The sequence below is a fragment of the Spodoptera frugiperda genome, chromosome 18 (assembly GCF_023101765.2).
Source record: "Spodoptera frugiperda isolate SF20-4 chromosome 18, AGI-APGP_CSIRO_Sfru_2.0, whole genome shotgun sequence".
In the NCBI taxonomy this organism is placed as follows: Eukaryota; Metazoa; Arthropoda; class Insecta; order Lepidoptera; family Noctuidae; genus Spodoptera; species Spodoptera frugiperda.
The window spans coordinates 3918094-3937363 of NC_064229.1; the positions used below are offsets into that span (position 1 = coordinate 3918094).

Genomic DNA, 19270 nt, shown 5'->3' on the forward strand with positions numbered 1-19270 from the left:
ATTACCTAATTATCCATTTCTTCTGAGTATCTACTCCATACCATGTTGAAAGCACCGGTTCTCGTCCGATCACCGAAGTTAAGCAACATCGGGCTCGGTTAGTACTTGGATGGGTGACCGCCTGGGAATACCGCGTTACGTTAGCCTTTTGGGCCCAGTAGGGCTGATACCTGATCCGGAGCTGCGGACTTTCTAGCGGGTTTACCGGGGCTCCGATTCGAAAAGCAGGAGTAGGAACGGGGTGGTTTTTAGTCAGTAAGAGTCTGACACTCCCTCTCGCCTCGCCCAAGGCGAGAAAAGTCATTGGATGATTTTCCCCCTCAAAAAAAAAAGTATACCGTATGGAGAAAACTCATGTGACTTAATTTAAACCATATATTTGTTATCATCTTGTGCGAAATAGGCCTAGTTAAGCCAAAAAGTGTATTCTTCTCTTTGAGCTGTGGTCAAGGTACACAGAGCTGTTCTCACAGAATTTTTTTTCTTGATTAATTTAGTTTGAAAATTTCAATTTTAAATTATCTGTTTTCGTTGATATATTATGTATACTTACTTTTCTTTCAAAATTATTTAATTTGGTTCTAAACATATAATTTCTAATCAGCACATCCGTTCCTGTTGAAATATCGATCCGTTTTCATAGGTATAATAACAGACAGTACCTAAATGTTGTAAGTGTTGGAGAGCCATGCTTCAGCACAAATGGACCGGCTCGACCGGAGTGATACCACTGTCTCACAGAAAACCGACGAGAAACAAAGCTTGCATTGTGTTTTGTTGTGAGTGAGGTTACCGGAGGCCCAATTACCCCTTCCCAATCACCGATTCCCCAAAAACCCTTAAATTCCTAACCCTCAAAAGGCCAGCAACGCACTTGTAACGCCTCTGGTATTTCGGGTATCCATGGGCAGCGACAATTGCTTACCATCAGGTGATCCGTAGGCTCGTTTACCGGCCTATACCATAAAAATATGGACAGTAATTATAAGACTAAAATTAAAAGTTTTTTAATAATCTCAGTCATTACATAAAGCACTTGTAAGTAGGTATTTAAGTTAACATAATTATACTTTCAATTAGTTCCCTTTTAACGTCATGAGAAATTATACTTGTGTCTGTCTACGTCATAAAATACATTCGCGTTCAATGCAACTTTCATTTTCATAAAACTGCTTTCATCGTTTTGTAATCCTTCTAAAGAAAAAAGTGACATTTCCTCTCGTCCAGGGCAGGGGGCGTTGAGCCGGAGCTGCGGACTACCTAGCGGGTTTACCGGGACTCCGGCTCGAAAAGCAGGAGTAGGAACGGGGTGGTTTTTAGTCAGTAAGAGTCTGACACTCCCTCCCGTCTCGCCCCAGGCGGGAGAAGTCATTGGATGATAATCCCCCTTCAAAAAAAAAAGGGCAGGAAGCGTCATTCGATGACTTTCTTCCCTCAAAAAGCACTTTGTAATTTTTTCTATGTCTTCCCACAGGCAAAAGGACTCCATGAGTGGATGTTTCACTAAGAGGTCGAAAGTGGCAGAGGTTTCTAGAAATCGATTAAATAATAATAACACAAGTATGGATATGCAATAACTTCATTTATCAAAAATATAAAAACATTATTTTCCATCTAGTTTTAGTACGTATTTACAGAGGTTACCGAAACATTATATAGGGTGACTGGTAATTAGTGAACGATATTTAAACATAAGATTGTACTCATGATTACAAACAACTTTCCCAAAGAAACTTTTATTGTACACTCATTAGTTATTTTAATTTTTACAATAACAAAATTTCCTAAGTTAGTCTTATGCTAACAACTGATCATACGAAAACAGGCGCGCGCGAGATTTTATTGTTTTGTTATTGTGATAGAAATAAATCTAATGAGTATACAGAGAAATTCTTTGGGAAATCTGTTTGTAATCATGAGAGGTTCGAGAAGGATATTAAATCACGTGTTTAAATATCCTTCACTGATTACTAGTCACCCCATAGACAATTAAAAATAAGCTTAATTCATCGTAATTTACAATGATTCTTGATACTACTAATTTTGTAATTATATTATCTTTAGTTCACATACACATATTATGTACAAAATAAGAGTACATACTCTTTTAAAATAACCTCTCCTTACAATAAGGCAAAAACAAAAAGCCAAACGGTTTTTTAGGTTAGGTTATAAATCACGTGACCTATTATTTTTTCAGCCTATTTTCACCGATCTCTCCTAAACTTAAAAGCACCCCTAAGCAAAAATAGGTGAGCTTTAAGGAGTTTTTTTTTCACAAACGTATAAGTATACACCTAAAGGTGCGTCTACGTTAGACGAACCGAGTACGAGCGAAGCACAAGCTAGGAGCACAAGCGGAGCCGTTCGCGGCGTCAAGTGTGGACGTGACGTACAACGAAACAACGTACATCCCTTTGCGCGAATGCCTCTGTGTTCGTCAAAAACCGACAACAGGCGGAACGCAGCCGAGCACGGACGAAATGCTCGCAGCGCGCTCGTTCGAGGCTTGTAAGTTGGTCCACACTAGACGAATTTTGTTCGGCTCGTGCTCCGCTCGTGCTCGGTTCGTCTAGCGTAGACGCACCTTAAGATACAAGTAAAGGGTTACGTGCTACGTCACGCTAAGTGGCTTTAAGTTTAAGTGACAGTTTAGGAGGATTGGTGAAAACGACGGTCCCTGGTGACTGACGGTTAACGGGGGATTTGCCTTCAACAGTTTTCTTTCAGCAGTTATTGCTTTAAAGCCAGAATTGTTTGAAATGGTCTCATTTTATAAATACGTACAGATAAAGTACTCGAAGTATTACTAAGCTCAGAGAGAATTAATCAGGTAATGTACTATGTTGTCAAAATTTTCGCGTTGTGTTTCTGATTTACATTAAACTTTTGGTGGGAGGTCGTTTTGCACAGCTTCTTGCGTCGGCATGGGTTGTCTTCGGAAGCTGTTCCTGATCGAGTTTGCTCTCTCGTAAGTCCACTTACGATTCTTAGGTGGAATTAACGACACTGCGGCAACTATAAACAGGAATCCCATTGTCGCGCCCAACATCCAAAATAGGATTTTTGACGCTTCTGAAAAAGAAAGGAATGGTTTTTTTGTTAGTCAATTCGAATGAACATAACTTCTGATTCCAAGAAGGACTATCCACCACATAACTGCTAAAAAAGGAAAATCATCAATCAAAGTTAGGTTAGATAAGCTGCGGACAACGCAACAGGTTACCGGGGCTCCGGCTCAAAACCGGAGAAGGAACGGGATGGTTTTTAGTCAGTAAGAGTCTGACACTCCTTTCCGCCTCACCCAAGGTGGGAGAAGTAATGGATGACTTCCCCCCTCAAAACAATAAATAAAAAAAAGATTAGAGAAGTTAGATTATCATTCTAAATTATGCAGTTGCACCACTGATTGCATCGTTAACGAAGAAGGCGCAATTTAAAAAACGAGAGCAGTAACTACCTAATAAATCTATTGTGTTTCACCAAGTGAGTACAGATCTCAATCGCCAACCCCGAATCCTCAAAAGCACTTATATAAGTCCTCTGGTGTTGCAAGTTTTTACAGGCGATTGTTCACCATCAAGAACTCCGATTGCTCCATGTGTTTGCTCAGTCCATATAATTTTTATTTTTTCTAGCGTCACACTTTTAATCCCCGAAGGAATAGGCAGAAATGCACATTACGGCACATAATGCCAATGCACACCCACATTTCACAATTTGTATTGTAAGTCCCATGTAATAAGGGGTGAGCTATTGCCATATACCGGGCACATTTCCAGACTCCCATGCTACCACTGCCTGTTGGCCGAGTGGTTGCAAGTGCAACTGCCGGGCAAGGGGTCTCGGGTTCCATTCCCGGGTCGGGCGAAGTATTACTGGGCGTTTTTCGGTTTTTCGAAAAAATCTCCATAAAAAAATAAATTAAAATACTCACTGGCATTGACTTCAGCTGGCCGCTGCAGCATACCCGTGGTATCAGACCTCTCGTTGGTCTCTCCAGTGACCTTGACGAACACCGTCCAGGGCTGCAGGTCCCAGGCGGTCGGCTCAGTGATAGTGAGTATGCATCTTCCTTCATAAATTGACCATTGGTACATGTAGAAGTCGGGGGGTGGATTAATAGAATTAAAACCTGGAAAATATATTGTAACTGTTATCATTTTATTCTGGGAAAAGGTTATTTATGTGTTCTGGTTTCCTATTCCCTATCTGCCCTCCACCATCCGCCAAGGGGGACTATGACCATATTCTTGTTTAACCACCATAGTGCTATCAGATATAGAATCTGCTAGCTAGCTATCTAGTCATAGCTGCGGACTACCTAGCGGGTTTACCGGGGCTCCGGCTCGAAAAGCAGGAGAAGGAACGGGGTGGTCTTTAGTCAGTAAGAGTCTGACACTCCCTCTCGCCTTGCCCAAGGCGGAAGAAGTAATTGGATGATTTTCTCCCCTCAAAAAAAAACTATCTAGTCACTAGAAAACAAGTTTAACAATCTTTTCTTACCTAATCCGTCGTTGCGGACAAATCTGCAGTAATCCAGAGGTTTCCAGTCACCGGCTACCGCACCTATCTCCAGGACCGCGCTTCTCCAGGTGTGGAACACCCTTATTGGCTCTGTAATATAATATACATTACAAACATATTATTAACTTTGCATTACAAAAGTACCTATACAATAATTATGGGTGATAGGTGCGCTTATGATTACAGAAATAGTAGAAAACTTAGTTTTGTTTTTTCAGATTTCAGTGAGAAATATAATTACCTAAAATTTAAAGCCTAAATACTTACAGGAACTATTTGGATTAGACAGCTAGAGTGTAAAGAATAAACGAATCAAATAAATAAAAATAAAAATGTTTATTCAATTTGAACAGGCATTTACAATCAAACATTTACAGAATATACAAAGTAATAAATACATGGAGTTGTACAAAATATAACTTCTAAAACATTCTAATAACTTCCAAAACATAAAGTCATAAATTTAGTTTTTAGTTAGTTACTATTTGAGAAGATTTTGTATGCTAAAAAGAAAAAAATATATATTATAACAATTGAGGGATTGACAACGTGCAAGACTGAGATACGACATAGCAGGGGTGGCCAACTTGATTAGACATAAGATCTACTGTTTACTAACGAAACCCTGTGCGATCTACCACTTACATACTTCTTGAAATCTTAAATGAAACAGCATAGTAGTGTAGTAGTTAGTAATTACGTTGCGCAATATGGACTATTTATTTATATTTTTTGCCTTGCCACTATCAACTGGACCAATGGTCGCGATCGACCGGTTGTCCACCCCTGCGATATGGGACACTACATAGTATAATACTGACGCAAGTACATCAATCGACACAGAATCAATATAGCCTGTAAATAAAAAAAAGTTTTTACAGAAAAAAACCGACTTCACTGAAGAAAATCAGTTAAAAAGAACACTAAAATGGTCAAAATAACTTTTATTCGGAGGTCAGTGTTAAATAAGAAACAAACAAAAATGAAAAACACCGACTTTCGAAATCAAAGTCAATTAATATGATCCTTTTAATGTTTTTTTTAACCGTCTTTCTTCAGTGAAGTCGGCTATATTTTTTGTAAAAAGTTAGTTTTTTATTTAAATACAAAGCTGACATAGTAGTTTTCTTATACAACTTACATATCTAACAAACATTTATTTATCTAAACTTACATAACTAACAAACATAGGTACCTTACATAACTAACTTTCCGGAAAGTCGCACAATACAATTACACTTTGAATCTTATAATTAATCTTACGTTTACAACCAGGTCTTAGGTCTAGTAGGCTGTGGCTCAGAAGAACCATCGCTAGGATCTCCGGCTACTGCTAGACTACTATCTACATTGTAATGATCATTAACATCGATTGCACTTTGACCCTAAATCCACTCATCCTCCCCCACGATTTCATTTGGCTCGAGCTGTATACGCTGCAATTCATTATCAGGTGGCACAAACAGTGTGGACTGCACCTCCGTTGGGGGAGGTGAGGTTGGCGTGGTTGGCTGCGAGGTTGGCGTGATTGGCTGCGAGGTTGGCGTGGTTGGCTGCGAAGTTGGCGTGATTGTCTGCGAGGTTGGCGTGGTTGGCTGCGAGGTTGGCGTGCTTGGCTGCGAGGTTGGCGTGCTTGGCTGCGAAGTTGGCGTGATTGTCTGCGAGGTTGGCGTGGTTGGCGCGGCGCGAGTCTCCTGCGCACCAGTGTCGTTCGTTTTGCTTCTAGGTGTTGTCGTACCTGTATACGGGGTGTCCAGTAAGTCGGCGCCGAAATAGCACCAGATGATCGGGACGGGCTTTCGAACTGTCATCAGAAAATGTAAAAAAAAATCTAAAACGTACAGTTTTTAAATTACAGTGACTTATGTGTTATCCACGAAAAAGTACACCCTGTGCCAGTCTTCGTATTTCACACTTTCTTTAGGTGGCCTTTCGCACCACACACTTGGCACCGATAGTTTTTAAAACGACAGTTTTCTGCGTCGTGGTTTTAAAGGCCGCTCACTGTACACCGCCGTCGAATATCCTCGGAACTCTGGTCCGAGCTGTGGGTGCTGTCGGAAAGCACGCGTGCGCACCTCACCCTCGCTTTCTGCTAAGCCCGTACCCGTTTGTTCACATCTTCAAACAGCCGGTCACGTTCCTAACACGGTGCTAGCCCGAGTATGAAACGATCTCGCAGTAGCATATCCAATGCCTCACGCGAGGCGCCCATTCTTCGACGCTCTCGCCATCAGATTTTCTCGCTTCGCAAAGCTACTCTCTATCAGCAAAAGTACAACGTCTCGGCGTGAAATTATTGTCTATTTTTTCAACTAGATCTTAGAAAGTTAATTCTTCAAGTACATCCAAGTGAAGTAAGTTCCGTGAAAGGCGGTGTGTGATCCGATTAATGGTTTAGCATCAATGCGCGTTTAACTTTATAAATTGTAGCACTTTTATACATTAGTCATTCTTGGGCGCTGTGGTCGGACCTTGTTGGATTTCCGATTATATTCGACATTTTCACGAACTTTTTTTATAAATCTTATTGGTAGCTCGTCGCCAGTGAGCTGTCTGCTACTAAATGTAACCACCGTTCTGCTTGGGTTTGGATACTAGTCAATATAATACAGACGCAAGTACATCAATCGACACAACTACAGGTATTTAGCACGACACACACATGGAAACATACACATGAAAGGCACAATGTACAATGGTGATTAAACAGTAGCTACTCTACTATATTATGATAATGACTAATATTTACATGTTCTTACCGCTAACTCCGACCTCGAACGAATCACTCCTCTCTTCGAAGTTGGTCATGCCAACGCTACAGGACCATGTTCCTGTGTGGTCCGTCCCAAGCTCATTGAATTTAACTCCACACTCGCCCGAGTCGAAGCCGTTGCCAACATAATCGAATGATTCTGACGCCAAAGCTGTGGATGAAAAGAAAAGAGTGATTTATGTAGATTCCAAAATATCAATAGCATTATCACGTACTGTTTGTTGTTATGATCACACCCAGATTCGGAACAATTTCTGAAACAATCAACGAATTGTTCCAGTTTTCATCCTCATATGGGGAAAAAATATTTTTCTTATTGGAAGCAGTGTCATGCTTTGGCGCGAATGGACTGGCTCGACCTGAGTGATATCACGGTCTCACAAAACCAACGTAAAACAACGCTTGCGTTGTATTTCGTTGTGTGATTTCTCACACCGTGTGTGTTACCGGAGGCCCAATTACCCCCCTCCCCAATCCCCGATTCCCCAACGACCCTTAAATTCCTAAGTCCCAAAAGGCCGGCACATTGACTTGTAACGCCTCTAGTATTTTGGGTGTCCATGAGCAATGGCGATTGCTTACCATCATGTAATCCGTGTGCTCGTTTACCGGCTTATACCATAAAAAAGTAAATGAAAAAAGAAGATATACTTACAAGGCCCAACGTTGAAGACTGTCCCATTAGGTGACCTGAAGTAGCAGTACCGGATTGGAGCACTGATGCTGCAAGAGAGGATAGTACTTTCACCCTCAGTCACAGAGTAGAACGGGAACTGACTTTGTAGGTAAGGTACTGGAAATTAAATAGTGGTTTTGTCACAATCATCATCAACAGCCTAAAGACGTCCACGTGTTGAACAAAGGCCTCCCACTATTTTGTAAGAATAACATTTGGATGTTGTTCTCATGATCAGTGGCGGTTATATTTTCTCATTACTTCAAATGACATCTATTAACTCATTTATTATGACCTAGTATTATTTAGGAAATTGTTGTTATAGGTCTTAACTCTTTAGACTTCAGAATTACAAGTATTGTAATTTTTTTTATTTCATTTCATTTTCATTTTATTCGCCTTTATTCCCCATCTTATGTAGACCTACATATTTAATATTTGTAACCAAACTATTCTATTGCCATTCTTGAAGCACTATCCAGGCCTTACACCAATACTCATTGGATGATTATCTCCCCTCAAAAAAGGCTTTCCATCGACGACAATTTTAAAAGCGGATTATCTAATAAAAAATATATCACACTAGCAAACCTGGCGAACTTCGTTTCGCCACCAATGATTTTCCCTGATTTCCTGCTTTTCTCTTGATTTTTTTTCTGAATTTTCTTTGCTATAAACCTCACAGAGCCCTAGACCTTTCCAACGAATGCAAAACCTTGAAAATCGGTTAGTGCGTTCTGGAGTTATAGCGTCAGGAAGGAAAACCCGACTAATTTTTATATAATAGATAACGAAAATGAGACCTTCTCATCTTCAGTATAGAGTTTAAAATAATTACCAGTAACGTCATTTTTGTCGGAGGAGTGTTCGGGTTTGTATCCGCGGTAGTAAGTTAGGAAACCATAGCCCGTATTGTCCTTGGTGTGCACGGCACAGCGCCAGATTCCTCTCGTCCTTAGCTCAGGGTTCGTGAGTGTAATCTTGCACCTCAGACTATTTGTATCAGTTTCATACCTAGAAAACAAAACGGGGTTTGAAGTGCATGTAGCCAAAATAAGTGTTTCTTTTTATTCTCACGTGAACATCTATCACAGTCACTAGTCAGACCAGACAGAAGCTTCACAATTCTCACGGAATCTAACCAAAAATGAGGCGATTACTCATAGCGAGTTATGCGTGTGTCGGCAGTTTCTCCATGTAAAATACTTGCACTTAGCCAAATTTGGGTAAGACCCAAACGAAACGACTTCAAAAAATGAAAGAAAAAGGAAATAATGTCACTACTGTTTGCCAAAATCCTGTCAAAAACGGCAACTCCTGTAAGTCATGATCTACGATAGATACAAACACCTATGCAAATTAAAACAATGAAGTCCAACGCGTCTCAAGGGCATAAACGACTTCTTGACCACCAAAACGAAATTAATTATCAGACGAGTAGAAAAGGACGCTTGTTTCATAAAAACTCATGATGAACCAACCTTGAAGCCCCAGCGTATACTCCTTGTCCAACGCCATGGTTAGCGAGGAGTATGTGACCTTCAGGAGTGGCGAATTTACAAGCTTGAACCACATAGTTGCTAGACACGGAACACGACAACGTCACCATATTCTCAGCTTCCACCACTTCAGTGGTAACAAATGGCCTCCAATCTGAAATAAAAAGCGAAATGGAGTTACAAACTTGTAATATTATGCATACCTACGTCTCTTTGAATAATCAAACAAATACTGTTGTATTTAATTTTCGGACAAACTACAACCATCGCATATTTGAACGGTCAAGTGTGGAGAGTTAATTAATATTTAGTTTTAATCTGTTTATGTGAAGTAAAGGATGTAATCTAAGGGGGTTTTAATTTTAAAACATACTTCGGCACGAATGGGCCGGCTCGACCCGAGTGATACCACGGTCTCGCAGAAAACCGACGTGAAACAACGCTTGCGTTGTGTGAGTGAGGTTACCGGATGCCAAATCACCCCCCACCCAATCTTCCCAATTCTCCGATTCCTCAACAACCCTTAAATTCCTGACACCCAAAAGGTCGGCAACGCACTTAAAACGCCTCTGGTGTTTCAAGTGTCCATATGCAGCGGCAATTACTTACCATCAGGTGATCCGTCTGCTCGTTTACCAGCTAACAACCAACTTTGTTTTAAAGAATGAGATGCCCTTGTTTCACAATCAACCTTAAAATAACTCACCAGATGAGAGCACGTCGACATTGAATTTCTGGTATCGGACGCCAATGGACCCAGGGACACCAACGTAGATGAGCCACTGTCCACGAAGGTCAGAGGTTACCTTGTCGATCTCAACCCTGCACGGACCGAAGTCATCAAAGACTGTGTCTCGTCTACTGTTGTAGAGATTGCAGTAGACAGCGTCGGCAGGACCCATGGTCATATTCACTGACTGGCCAACGGTCCACTGCTGATCTTGCACTGCTATTTGTACTGGTTCTGAAATCATTTTTAATTCAGAGATTAGATACTGTCTCTTTAAAATAATTTTTATACTCGCAATACACACTAGTAGAACTGCAGTGGTTGAAAAACAACCTGGTTAAACTGTGGTTAAATTAAAAAATATATATATTTTGTATTTGGTTTCTTAGTATACAAAATTCTTAGTTCTCTGGTGCGGTCGGGATCAAATTTACAGACAAAAAGATATGTACGCCAAAACAGATCAAAGAAAAGCATTTCATAATAAAGGCTTGTAGTTGTAGTTACCTAAGACGTTGACTTGAATATTAGCTCTATACATAATGCTCTTTCCAAAAACAATACTCCATGTACCACTCTGTGTTAAATTAACCTTCTCAATTATATAACCACAGGATTCCTTGTGAATTTCATCAATCAAATATTGCGTTTCATTCAATTCTTCGGCGGTGGGCCCATACAGTTTGCAGGTTTTAAACATCTCCGTTGTTACTGGTAGTCTTAGGTAGAGGTCGCTACCTTGGGTTATGGTAATTGGGTTTCCTGCAGCCAAGACCTCTGAAAGGAGAAAAAAAGTGAATTCCAAAGTTGACTGATAAAAGTCGTTGATTTTGTTTAATTATATCAATACGACATCTATAAGGAATTACCAAATTGTTGTATCAAAATATTCAAAATTATTATCGGCGCTAAGCCCCTTATCTGGTACGTGACGAGATTAGCATGTCATTGTCATTATTAATTTACATTTTACCTTCAACGTGGATGGAAAATGTTTTCCTTCTTTCAATGTGTGTTCGGATTGAGCCTGATGTCCTCACATCCCTCGAAATAAGAGTCCAATCTCCAATCATATCCGTATTAACTACATGAACTACGACGCCACAAGCTACTCCGTTTCCGTTTACAATTTCTACGTTACTGACATTAAAACCAGTTATAAACGCGTATTGTAAACCAGTAGGAGTCAATATGTGACAGCTCTCGTTCTCAACACCAGAAGAAGGTATTGTCACCGTGTGTGTAGTTTCCAGCGTTGTATCGATAACTTGTGGAGTCAGTACTTCAACCGTTCGAAAGTCGTCTACAATGGGGTTTCGGGGATCTGAAATAAATCCATAAAAAAACTTAGGAATTACATATATCGTTATAAGACAAACCTACATTTCTAATATCAGGTGGAGCACAAATTACTTTTGATAAATAGTAACCCTAGCTTGAGCCTATTTCCAATCTCCATACAACGCAATCCCTGTCTCCGTGCATACGATCCAAGATTTGAATAACTTCGTGTACTTCATGTAATGGGAATTATATTATTAGATACTCACCTTCTTCTATGAGGTATACCCTCTGTCGCTTCTCAGAATGTATGTTCCCGTGGCTGAACTTCCCAACAAACCGCCATTTACCCAACACATCTGCGGTTATCGAATGGAATATTAACTGACAAGTGGAGCCCCCTTTCGAAACGCTTAACTCGACACCTTTAAGTCTTTTCAACTCATACGCGTCGTCCAAGTTGTATATTTTGCGTGAAGGCGTTTCGCACAAGCAATTGTCAACGTCGCTCAGGTCACTAAGGGTAACAGTTAAAGCCGTTTTTAGAATAACAACTTGTCTGATATCTGGAACTTCTGTCACATTATACGCTTGTTCATATGGATTTTCGTCATCTGCAACAATTTAATGGACTGTCATTATTTATACTCTGTTTGATTATAAATTCTGGTTGTTGGTACAAAATAAATTCCATTGGGATTATTCCGACTGTGGGCTGAAGAATAATATTACTAGAAGAGAGCTGTAGACCATCCTGTGAATTGTGAAGCACTAATTTAAATTACGTCTTTGTACTCACTGTAAATGGTAAATCTTAAAGGCTGACGAATTTCTTGAAGAATGCCCCCTGAGCGGAATCTGCCATAGATAGTCCAGTCACCCAGCGAATCAGCATCAGTGATGGAGAATACAATGCTGCAGAGGTTTAGATGTTCGTAACCAATCCTTCCGATGTTGCGATACTTGGTGTCTTTGGTTATAACCAGGTCTTCACCATTGGGTGTAATGACGTGGCAAGTGACTTCCCCGTTACTGTTCGGTGATGCCACACCCGGGTTGACGGACAAGCCATAGTTTACCGAGTGCTCAAACCTGGGCTGTATGCTTGAGCCTGGTCTTGCACCTGGATTGTTGTTGTTATCTAGAATGGAAAAAACAAATAGATTTAGAACAACCTCTAATTAAATTTCGATTTGTGTATCTGCCAAATGACGTATCTTTCTAATATTATAAAATGTGTCAACAAATTATTATGATTTTAACTTCAACATAAATAGATTTATTAGTTCAACCTAAGCAGGAGAAGAAAAATCTAGATTTAGTTAATATTCTCTTTAACATGCTATTTTATGATTCATACTTTATTATTATCAGAATAAAGTACTATTCAGGCTTTAACTTGATGAGGATCGTCACGAAGATAGAAATGAAAATAAACTTACGCCAAGATATAGTAACAGGTTGGCATCTCATATCATTATTGGATTCGCCACACAACAACCAGCTTCCAAGTAAGTTCTCGTTGATTGGTCCTATAGTGATCCTGCAAGAGACGAGAAGACTGCTGGCTTGTACGATTACGCTGTCCATCTCAAAATCTGCTGTCACCTTGGACAGTTCTCCACCAGGGGCCCTCACGTAACAATCCTCTTCTCCGACTGACGTGTCCAAAGAAATATCGATGACATCTTCTTCCCTCACATAGTGTTTGATCGTACTCAACGTGGTTCCTAAATCGTCTTCTTTTTCATTGTCACTTTCAACATCTGGTGCTGAAGAAGGAAAGTAATCAGAGTAAATGAAGTGAAATACTCGTCTTTCCTTTAAAGGAAAGAAAGAAATCCTGATTAGGAATATACACTTCTGTAATACTAATAGGGACGATGACGGGGTATGAAAATTAAAAATCTGGTTAGTTCGTCGGTTAGGTAACGAAAAAATATTAGACACGTATTTTTTTATTTTCTCATATAACATACTTAGATAAAACTATTCAAACTTTAGTAGTGGGAGCAAATACGTCATTTCTACGTGTACAATTTACCTAGAAGTAACGTCACGCCATATTTCAAATCGATATATCTTCGAAAGTATTTGTTTCCGTAACAATATAAAAAATACGTGTCTAATATTTTAAAACAATCTACAAGACGCAGAATTAAAATAATAAGTATTCATCTACCGCATTAGAAACACTAAAGAATCATACAAAAATAACCCTCTACAGTTCTGCAATAAAGGTACTGAAGTAAATATAAAAAATGGTTCACTTACAATTATTACCCTCATTGACTATAAGAAAGACTTCATCTATTTTGGTTCCATCACCATTTTCTGTTACATATGTCAATTTCCAGATTCCCGTATCGCTTATCTCTAGCTCAGTTATCTTGACTGAGCAGTCTTTGTCGTCTAGTACTTGGAACCTTTTCACTGTATCGATTTCATCGCCAGGGTTGAAAGAGATTATAACACTTTGTGGTGATAGAAGAACACATTCCACTATAACTTCTGATTCTAGGGCTGATACTCCGAGCGTAAACTCTTCTCCAGCGTATAATGTTTTTGTTTGTATGTTTGTAGAGCCTGCAAATACGAGTATTTTCGTTATACGTATATTTTTATTTTAATCCTTCGATTTATTGTATGAGGATAATATTTTTTAGTTTTTAATAATTGTTTTGACTGTTTCGTTGGTCGAGTGGTTGCAAGCGCAACTGTCGGGCAAGGGGTCTCGGGTTCGATTCCCGGGTCGGGCATTACTGGGATTTATTCACGTTTTCAAAAATTTCTCAGTAGCACGGAGTCTGGAATTGTGGTTCACCCCTGTTATAAGTGCCGAAAAGTGGGTGTATAGTGGTATTACGTACCGTAATGTGCACTTCTGCCTAACTCTTCAAGGATAAAAAGACGATTTATTTTTTTGTCTCGCGAGTTATGTGTTGCGTTTACAAAGATATAAATTCATATATGTAGGTACGTTATTGATTGTGAAACGTACTGTAGACATATTGAAGACTCGAGATCGCAATTTGGTCACCGAAAGTGAGGGAGGATGCAGTTGCCTATACCTCAATAGTTGCTGCTTAGGACAACCTAATATTTGCCTATTATTTATTAGCCTTACTACATTTGTGTTTTGGAACAAGACGCACTCCATCTTCAAATATTTGACCTTTAAAGTTAATATCCTACTACATATTATTATGAATGCGACTGTTTGTATGTTTGTTACTCCTTCACGTCAAAGCGGCTGACGGGATTGCGATAAAATTGTGAACAAGGGTAGATTAAGGTTTGGGATAACACATAATCTTTATATCCCACGGAAACGGGAACGCAGGCGAAGTCGCTGGCAAAAGCTTTTTTTTGTTGAGGGTGGAAAATCATCCAATGACTTCTCCCGCCTTGGGCGAGGCTAGAGGGAGTGTCAGACTCTTACTGACTAAAAACCACCCCGTTCCTACTCCTGCCCGTCGAGCCGGAGCCCCGATAAACCCGCTAGGTAGTCCGCAGCTCCGGATTAGACATCAGCCCTACTGGGCCCCATCTGTGGTGGTCTGATGGCTCTTTGAGGCGCGCGCAGAACGCGACGCGCCGCACGCACGGGTCTGGTTCTGGTCGGGCGGCGAGCTACCCTTGCTCACCGTCCGCAGACCGGCACGCTGGTAAAAGCTAGTAATTTATAACAAGCTCTTTTTAAATGTCACTCTAAAGTTTTTAATGTCAGTAATCGTAAATTCCTTATTGTTGCTGATAACTATCGTTACCCAATCGGCCATTATAATTATATAATGTATATTATATCTGTAGGTAGCGAAGTCTCACGTGGAGTCATCTAGCGGGCTAATCTACAACCCAAACATACAATAAAGTATCAAATAATACTGATTAATAAGAATGTTACGTTAAATTAAAAGAATGACACTTGGGTATGATCTAAAACTTTGTATTGTCGAGCGATCGCGAGCGCAAGTCGAGTCGCACTTATTACTATGATCAGTGTGCGAAAAATGTTCAATATGTTAGTAACTAATACAATAGGCTTTTTTATGGAGTGATAATCAATCAATCTCGCGTTGGGCGAGGCGAGAAGTGTTAGAGTCTTACTGACTAAAAACCACCCCGTTCCTACTCCTGCTTTTCGAGCCGGAGCCTCGGTAAACCCGCTAGGTAGTCCTCAGGTCCGGATCAGGCCTACTGGGCCCCATCCTGGGACTGATACGTATGGTCTCCAATTCCCTACCAGGACTACATTTAGGGTAACAGACAGACAGAATTATATAGATAGGGTATGAGCTGACTTGGGTGATTACTAAATTACTAAAGACCCAAAGAAATCAAAGGGCCAAGCTAAATAAAACCAGATGGGGCCCAGTAGGGCTGATGTCGACCCGGAGCTGTTGACTGCCTACCGGGTCCGGTTAGAAAAGCAGGAGTAGGAACGGGGTGGTTTTTAGTCCGTAAGAGTCTGACACTTCCTCCCGCCTCGGCTAAGGCGAGAGAAGGAATTGAATGATATTTCCCCTCAAAAAAAAAAAAATCTAAAAATGTCGCCCGACTACAAGCACTTGACAGGAGATCAATTCATTTTTGCGGTTACAGAAAACATCACACACGTATATATTACAATTGTTTGTCAGTCCATCATTGTTTTATAGCAAAACAGATGATGTCATGTTAAATTAGAATAATAAAATTTTCAAGCATTTTTTTCTAGTTTCAGCTGTAAATAACAACCATTGTGTAATTGTGTATGACTTCTTCTGTAAACAAAACATCGACGTCATATACGCTAAGGCTGCTTTTCAAACCAGAGATGTGCTATGTAGCTATGCTGAGGATGTAATGGCTAAGCTGTGAAACTATGTGACCGTTTCCACTGATACTAAGCTATGTAGCGGTGCGAGTAAGATGTGCTATGAAGATGCGCAGCTCGAGTATGGGATGTATCGAGCACCCATTTATAGCACGCATCCATAGCACACATCCATAACACGCATCCATAACACGCATCCATACTTACAAATTCATAGCACGCATTCATTCCATATAAATAAAAACACATCTTAGTTGAGTCCTTTTTCACCAGTGCTAAGCTATTTGTTTCTATGCCAAATACACACATAATATGATTGGTGGATGCCAAACACATCCACAGTTATATAGCATAGCACATCTCTGGTGTAAAAGCCCCCTAAGACATACGGTACGTAACAAAATAACATTTACACCTACTGTCTACGATTCGTCAAATGACGGAAGGCAAAAATTTGGAAGTAAGATACAAGAAATTGTTATTTGTAGGCGGCCGAATGACGAATGCATGCATTCGTCAAACGACGCATTATGAATAGTAAAGCCGTCTCCACTAGGAACATTTGTCGAGCGACACACATGTGTCCTCAGAGACATCGGCATCGACATCGGCGTGACATTGTTGGCTGTGCGACAAGGAACAGTTTCATCAATGTCGTCAGACGTCGCCCGATGTCACATGTCGCTTTACAAATGTTCCTAGTGGGAACGAGGCTTAAGGCCTTAATGTCATGGCTTTTTTTTTTTTTTTTTTTGGGGGGAAAATCATCCAATGACTTTTCTCGCCTTGGGCGAGGCGAGAGGGGGTGTCAGACTCTTACTGACTAAAAACCACCCCGTTCCTTCTCCTGCCTTTCGAGCCGGAGCCCCGGTAAACCCGCTAGGTTGTCCGCAGCTCCGGATTAGGCATCAGCCCTATTGGGCCCCATCTGTGGTGGTCTGATGGCTCTTTGAGGCGCGCGCGGAACGCAATAAATAACGCGCCGCACGCACGGGTCTGGTTCTGGTCGGGCGGCGAACTACCCTTGCTCGCCGTCCGCAGGCCCGCACTTACGGTGGCCGGAGATCGTCACGCGATCCCCGACGCCCGGAGTGTCTCTCGCGACGGCTGGGGCGTGAGGAGGTTCGTTCTCTCACGCGCCCCGCCTCCTCCTTAGCTAGCATGACTGCTTCGCAGAAGGAGGAGACGGCATCCCGTCCCCCTCGCTCCGCACCATGGCTTGTACCAATGCCGGACGCGAGATTTCGCCGTCGCCGACTACATCCCTGAGGACACGGCGGTGCTCAGCCCATGCAGGGCACAGCGCCACCGTATGTTCCACTGTTTAATGTCATGGCTAATCTATATATCCCTGATAAATAAAAATTAGTCACTGACAATTATGTAACTACGCGGATAAGTACTTAATTTTTCGTCATTACCAGACGCGTAGCTAGCGCCGTATCAACTGTATCAAATAATTGATACGGTTGATACGTTAAACGGTCCGTATAAACGAGCCCACCCAAGGTATGGGGGACCCAACGTGCGTAAGCAAAAAATAAAAAGCTTCCCAATTTCTTATTTCATTTCAGAAATTACAAAAGTCCAAATAATCAATTCCTTTTTTTCCGCATAAAGCATGCGTTCAAAAGTTGGCTTTAGGAAAGTTAACGTAATATAAGGGCCCAAGGGCCAAGGGTCAAACACGGGCCCGCTGTTATAGATAGCATAGACCCTGTTTGAGGCTCGAGAGGCAGGATAGGAAAAGTCATTTGATGATTCCCAAAATAAATAAAAAAGGAGACCCCCAAACAAATATTTATACGGCCCGGGCCCCAAGCTACGCTCCTGGTCACTACGTCGTTATTTCTAAGACAAGGTTTGTATGAAACAAAAAATAGACAGGCAATCGTCATCTGGGCGAAGCTGGGGCGGATTACTATTTAACACATGAATTCAGTGGTCACTAGATAGAATAGACAAGCTAGAAACTCTATTTTATTTTCTAAGATATAATGCCCAATAAAGTATGGAGCCCCCATTCTTGTAAGCTTTTTTAGACCTGACAAGAACGCCAATGAAAGGGCTTTACCGATTTATCAATTGATTGTATGACAGCAGAACTGAAATTTTTATATGCAGAATGCGTTATAGGAAAGTCTTAGAACTTAAAAGCACCTACACACCGTCACTCACTATCTGTAAACAAAATCTGATCACACCACATAATTTTCAAAAGCTTTTATTTTTTTCACTTAAGCCACGCACGTACATTAACTAGGTACCAAATTGTATTAAGTTAAACTGCATGAAATTGGAATTGTTCGCGGAAACTTAATGGCCGTTAACCTACCTGCCAGGAGAGCTAGGGACAACCCAAGCACACACAACCGAAGCATTTTGACAATGAGCGACAACTGATCATATATCAAGAATAGCAAACGATCGAGTTGTCGAATTTGCCTAAAATTATCAATACGCGACTCAACACTTGGTGAGACAATCGAATGAATATTACACCTATTAAAACACAATAGATTTGCTTATCGTGCTAATCTCTTTGTCTTGCAGATTTACTTTTGTATATCTCCAATGAGATTGATGTCATTTTTCTAATATGAGTACTTGAATGAGTATTATCATTTTTCTATAATTTATTCAATTCTTAATTCTTTTAAACACTGACTCTACTCGTGGCTAACGCCGAGGTTTAGGTGGGAATCCAAATTATAATCTGCACCTCTACCAATGTATCATTAAGATCACTTTTTACCGACTTCAAAAACGGAAGAGGTACTACGTTCGGGTGTTTGTTTTTTTATTTGTGCACCGATTACCTACTCCGCCATTTGTGGACCGATTTTCAAAATTATATTTTTGCTAAAAAATAATGTAGCTTAATGCTCACAAGGATTTTTGATAATAGCAGCTAAATCTGGAATTAAACTCCGAACATGGCAGAGGTCTTGCTCTTTAGAAG

The 19270-nt window shown here is 40.6% G+C and overlaps 1 protein-coding gene, 1 long non-coding RNA gene and 1 pseudogene across 2 annotated transcripts; 2 read left to right on the top strand and 1 right to left on the bottom strand.

Annotated features, from left to right (window-relative positions):
- The first annotated feature begins 29 nt into the window (after window positions 1–29).
- Window positions 30–146, top strand: LOC126911744 (5S ribosomal RNA; annotated as a pseudogene).
- A 1415-nt stretch (window positions 147–1561) lies between these two features.
- LOC118277910 (uncharacterized) lies at window positions 1562–18809 on the bottom strand. Its single transcript, XM_050700427.1, has 15 exons — window positions 18644–18809; window positions 13764–14075; window positions 12932–13261; window positions 12289–12630; window positions 11759–12103; window positions 11182–11532; window positions 10716–10985; window positions 10185–10442; window positions 9461–9632; window positions 8818–8993; window positions 7959–8096; window positions 7290–7454; window positions 4507–4617; window positions 3938–4135; window positions 1562–3075 (listed from the first exon to the last, which is right to left on the bottom strand). The coding sequence occupies exons 1-15, from the start codon at window positions 18687–18689 to the stop codon at window positions 2882–2884; spliced, it is 3408 nt and encodes a 1135-aa protein (XP_050556384.1). The 5' UTR covers window positions 18690–18809; the 3' UTR covers window positions 1562–2881.
- Window positions 5649–7283, top strand: LOC126911730 (uncharacterized). The gene is made up of 3 exons (XR_007706246.1): window positions 5649–6045; window positions 6109–6150; window positions 6193–7283. It is a non-coding gene; the product is annotated as an uncharacterized LOC126911730 (long non-coding RNA).
- Window positions 18810–19270: the final 461 nt, after the last annotated feature.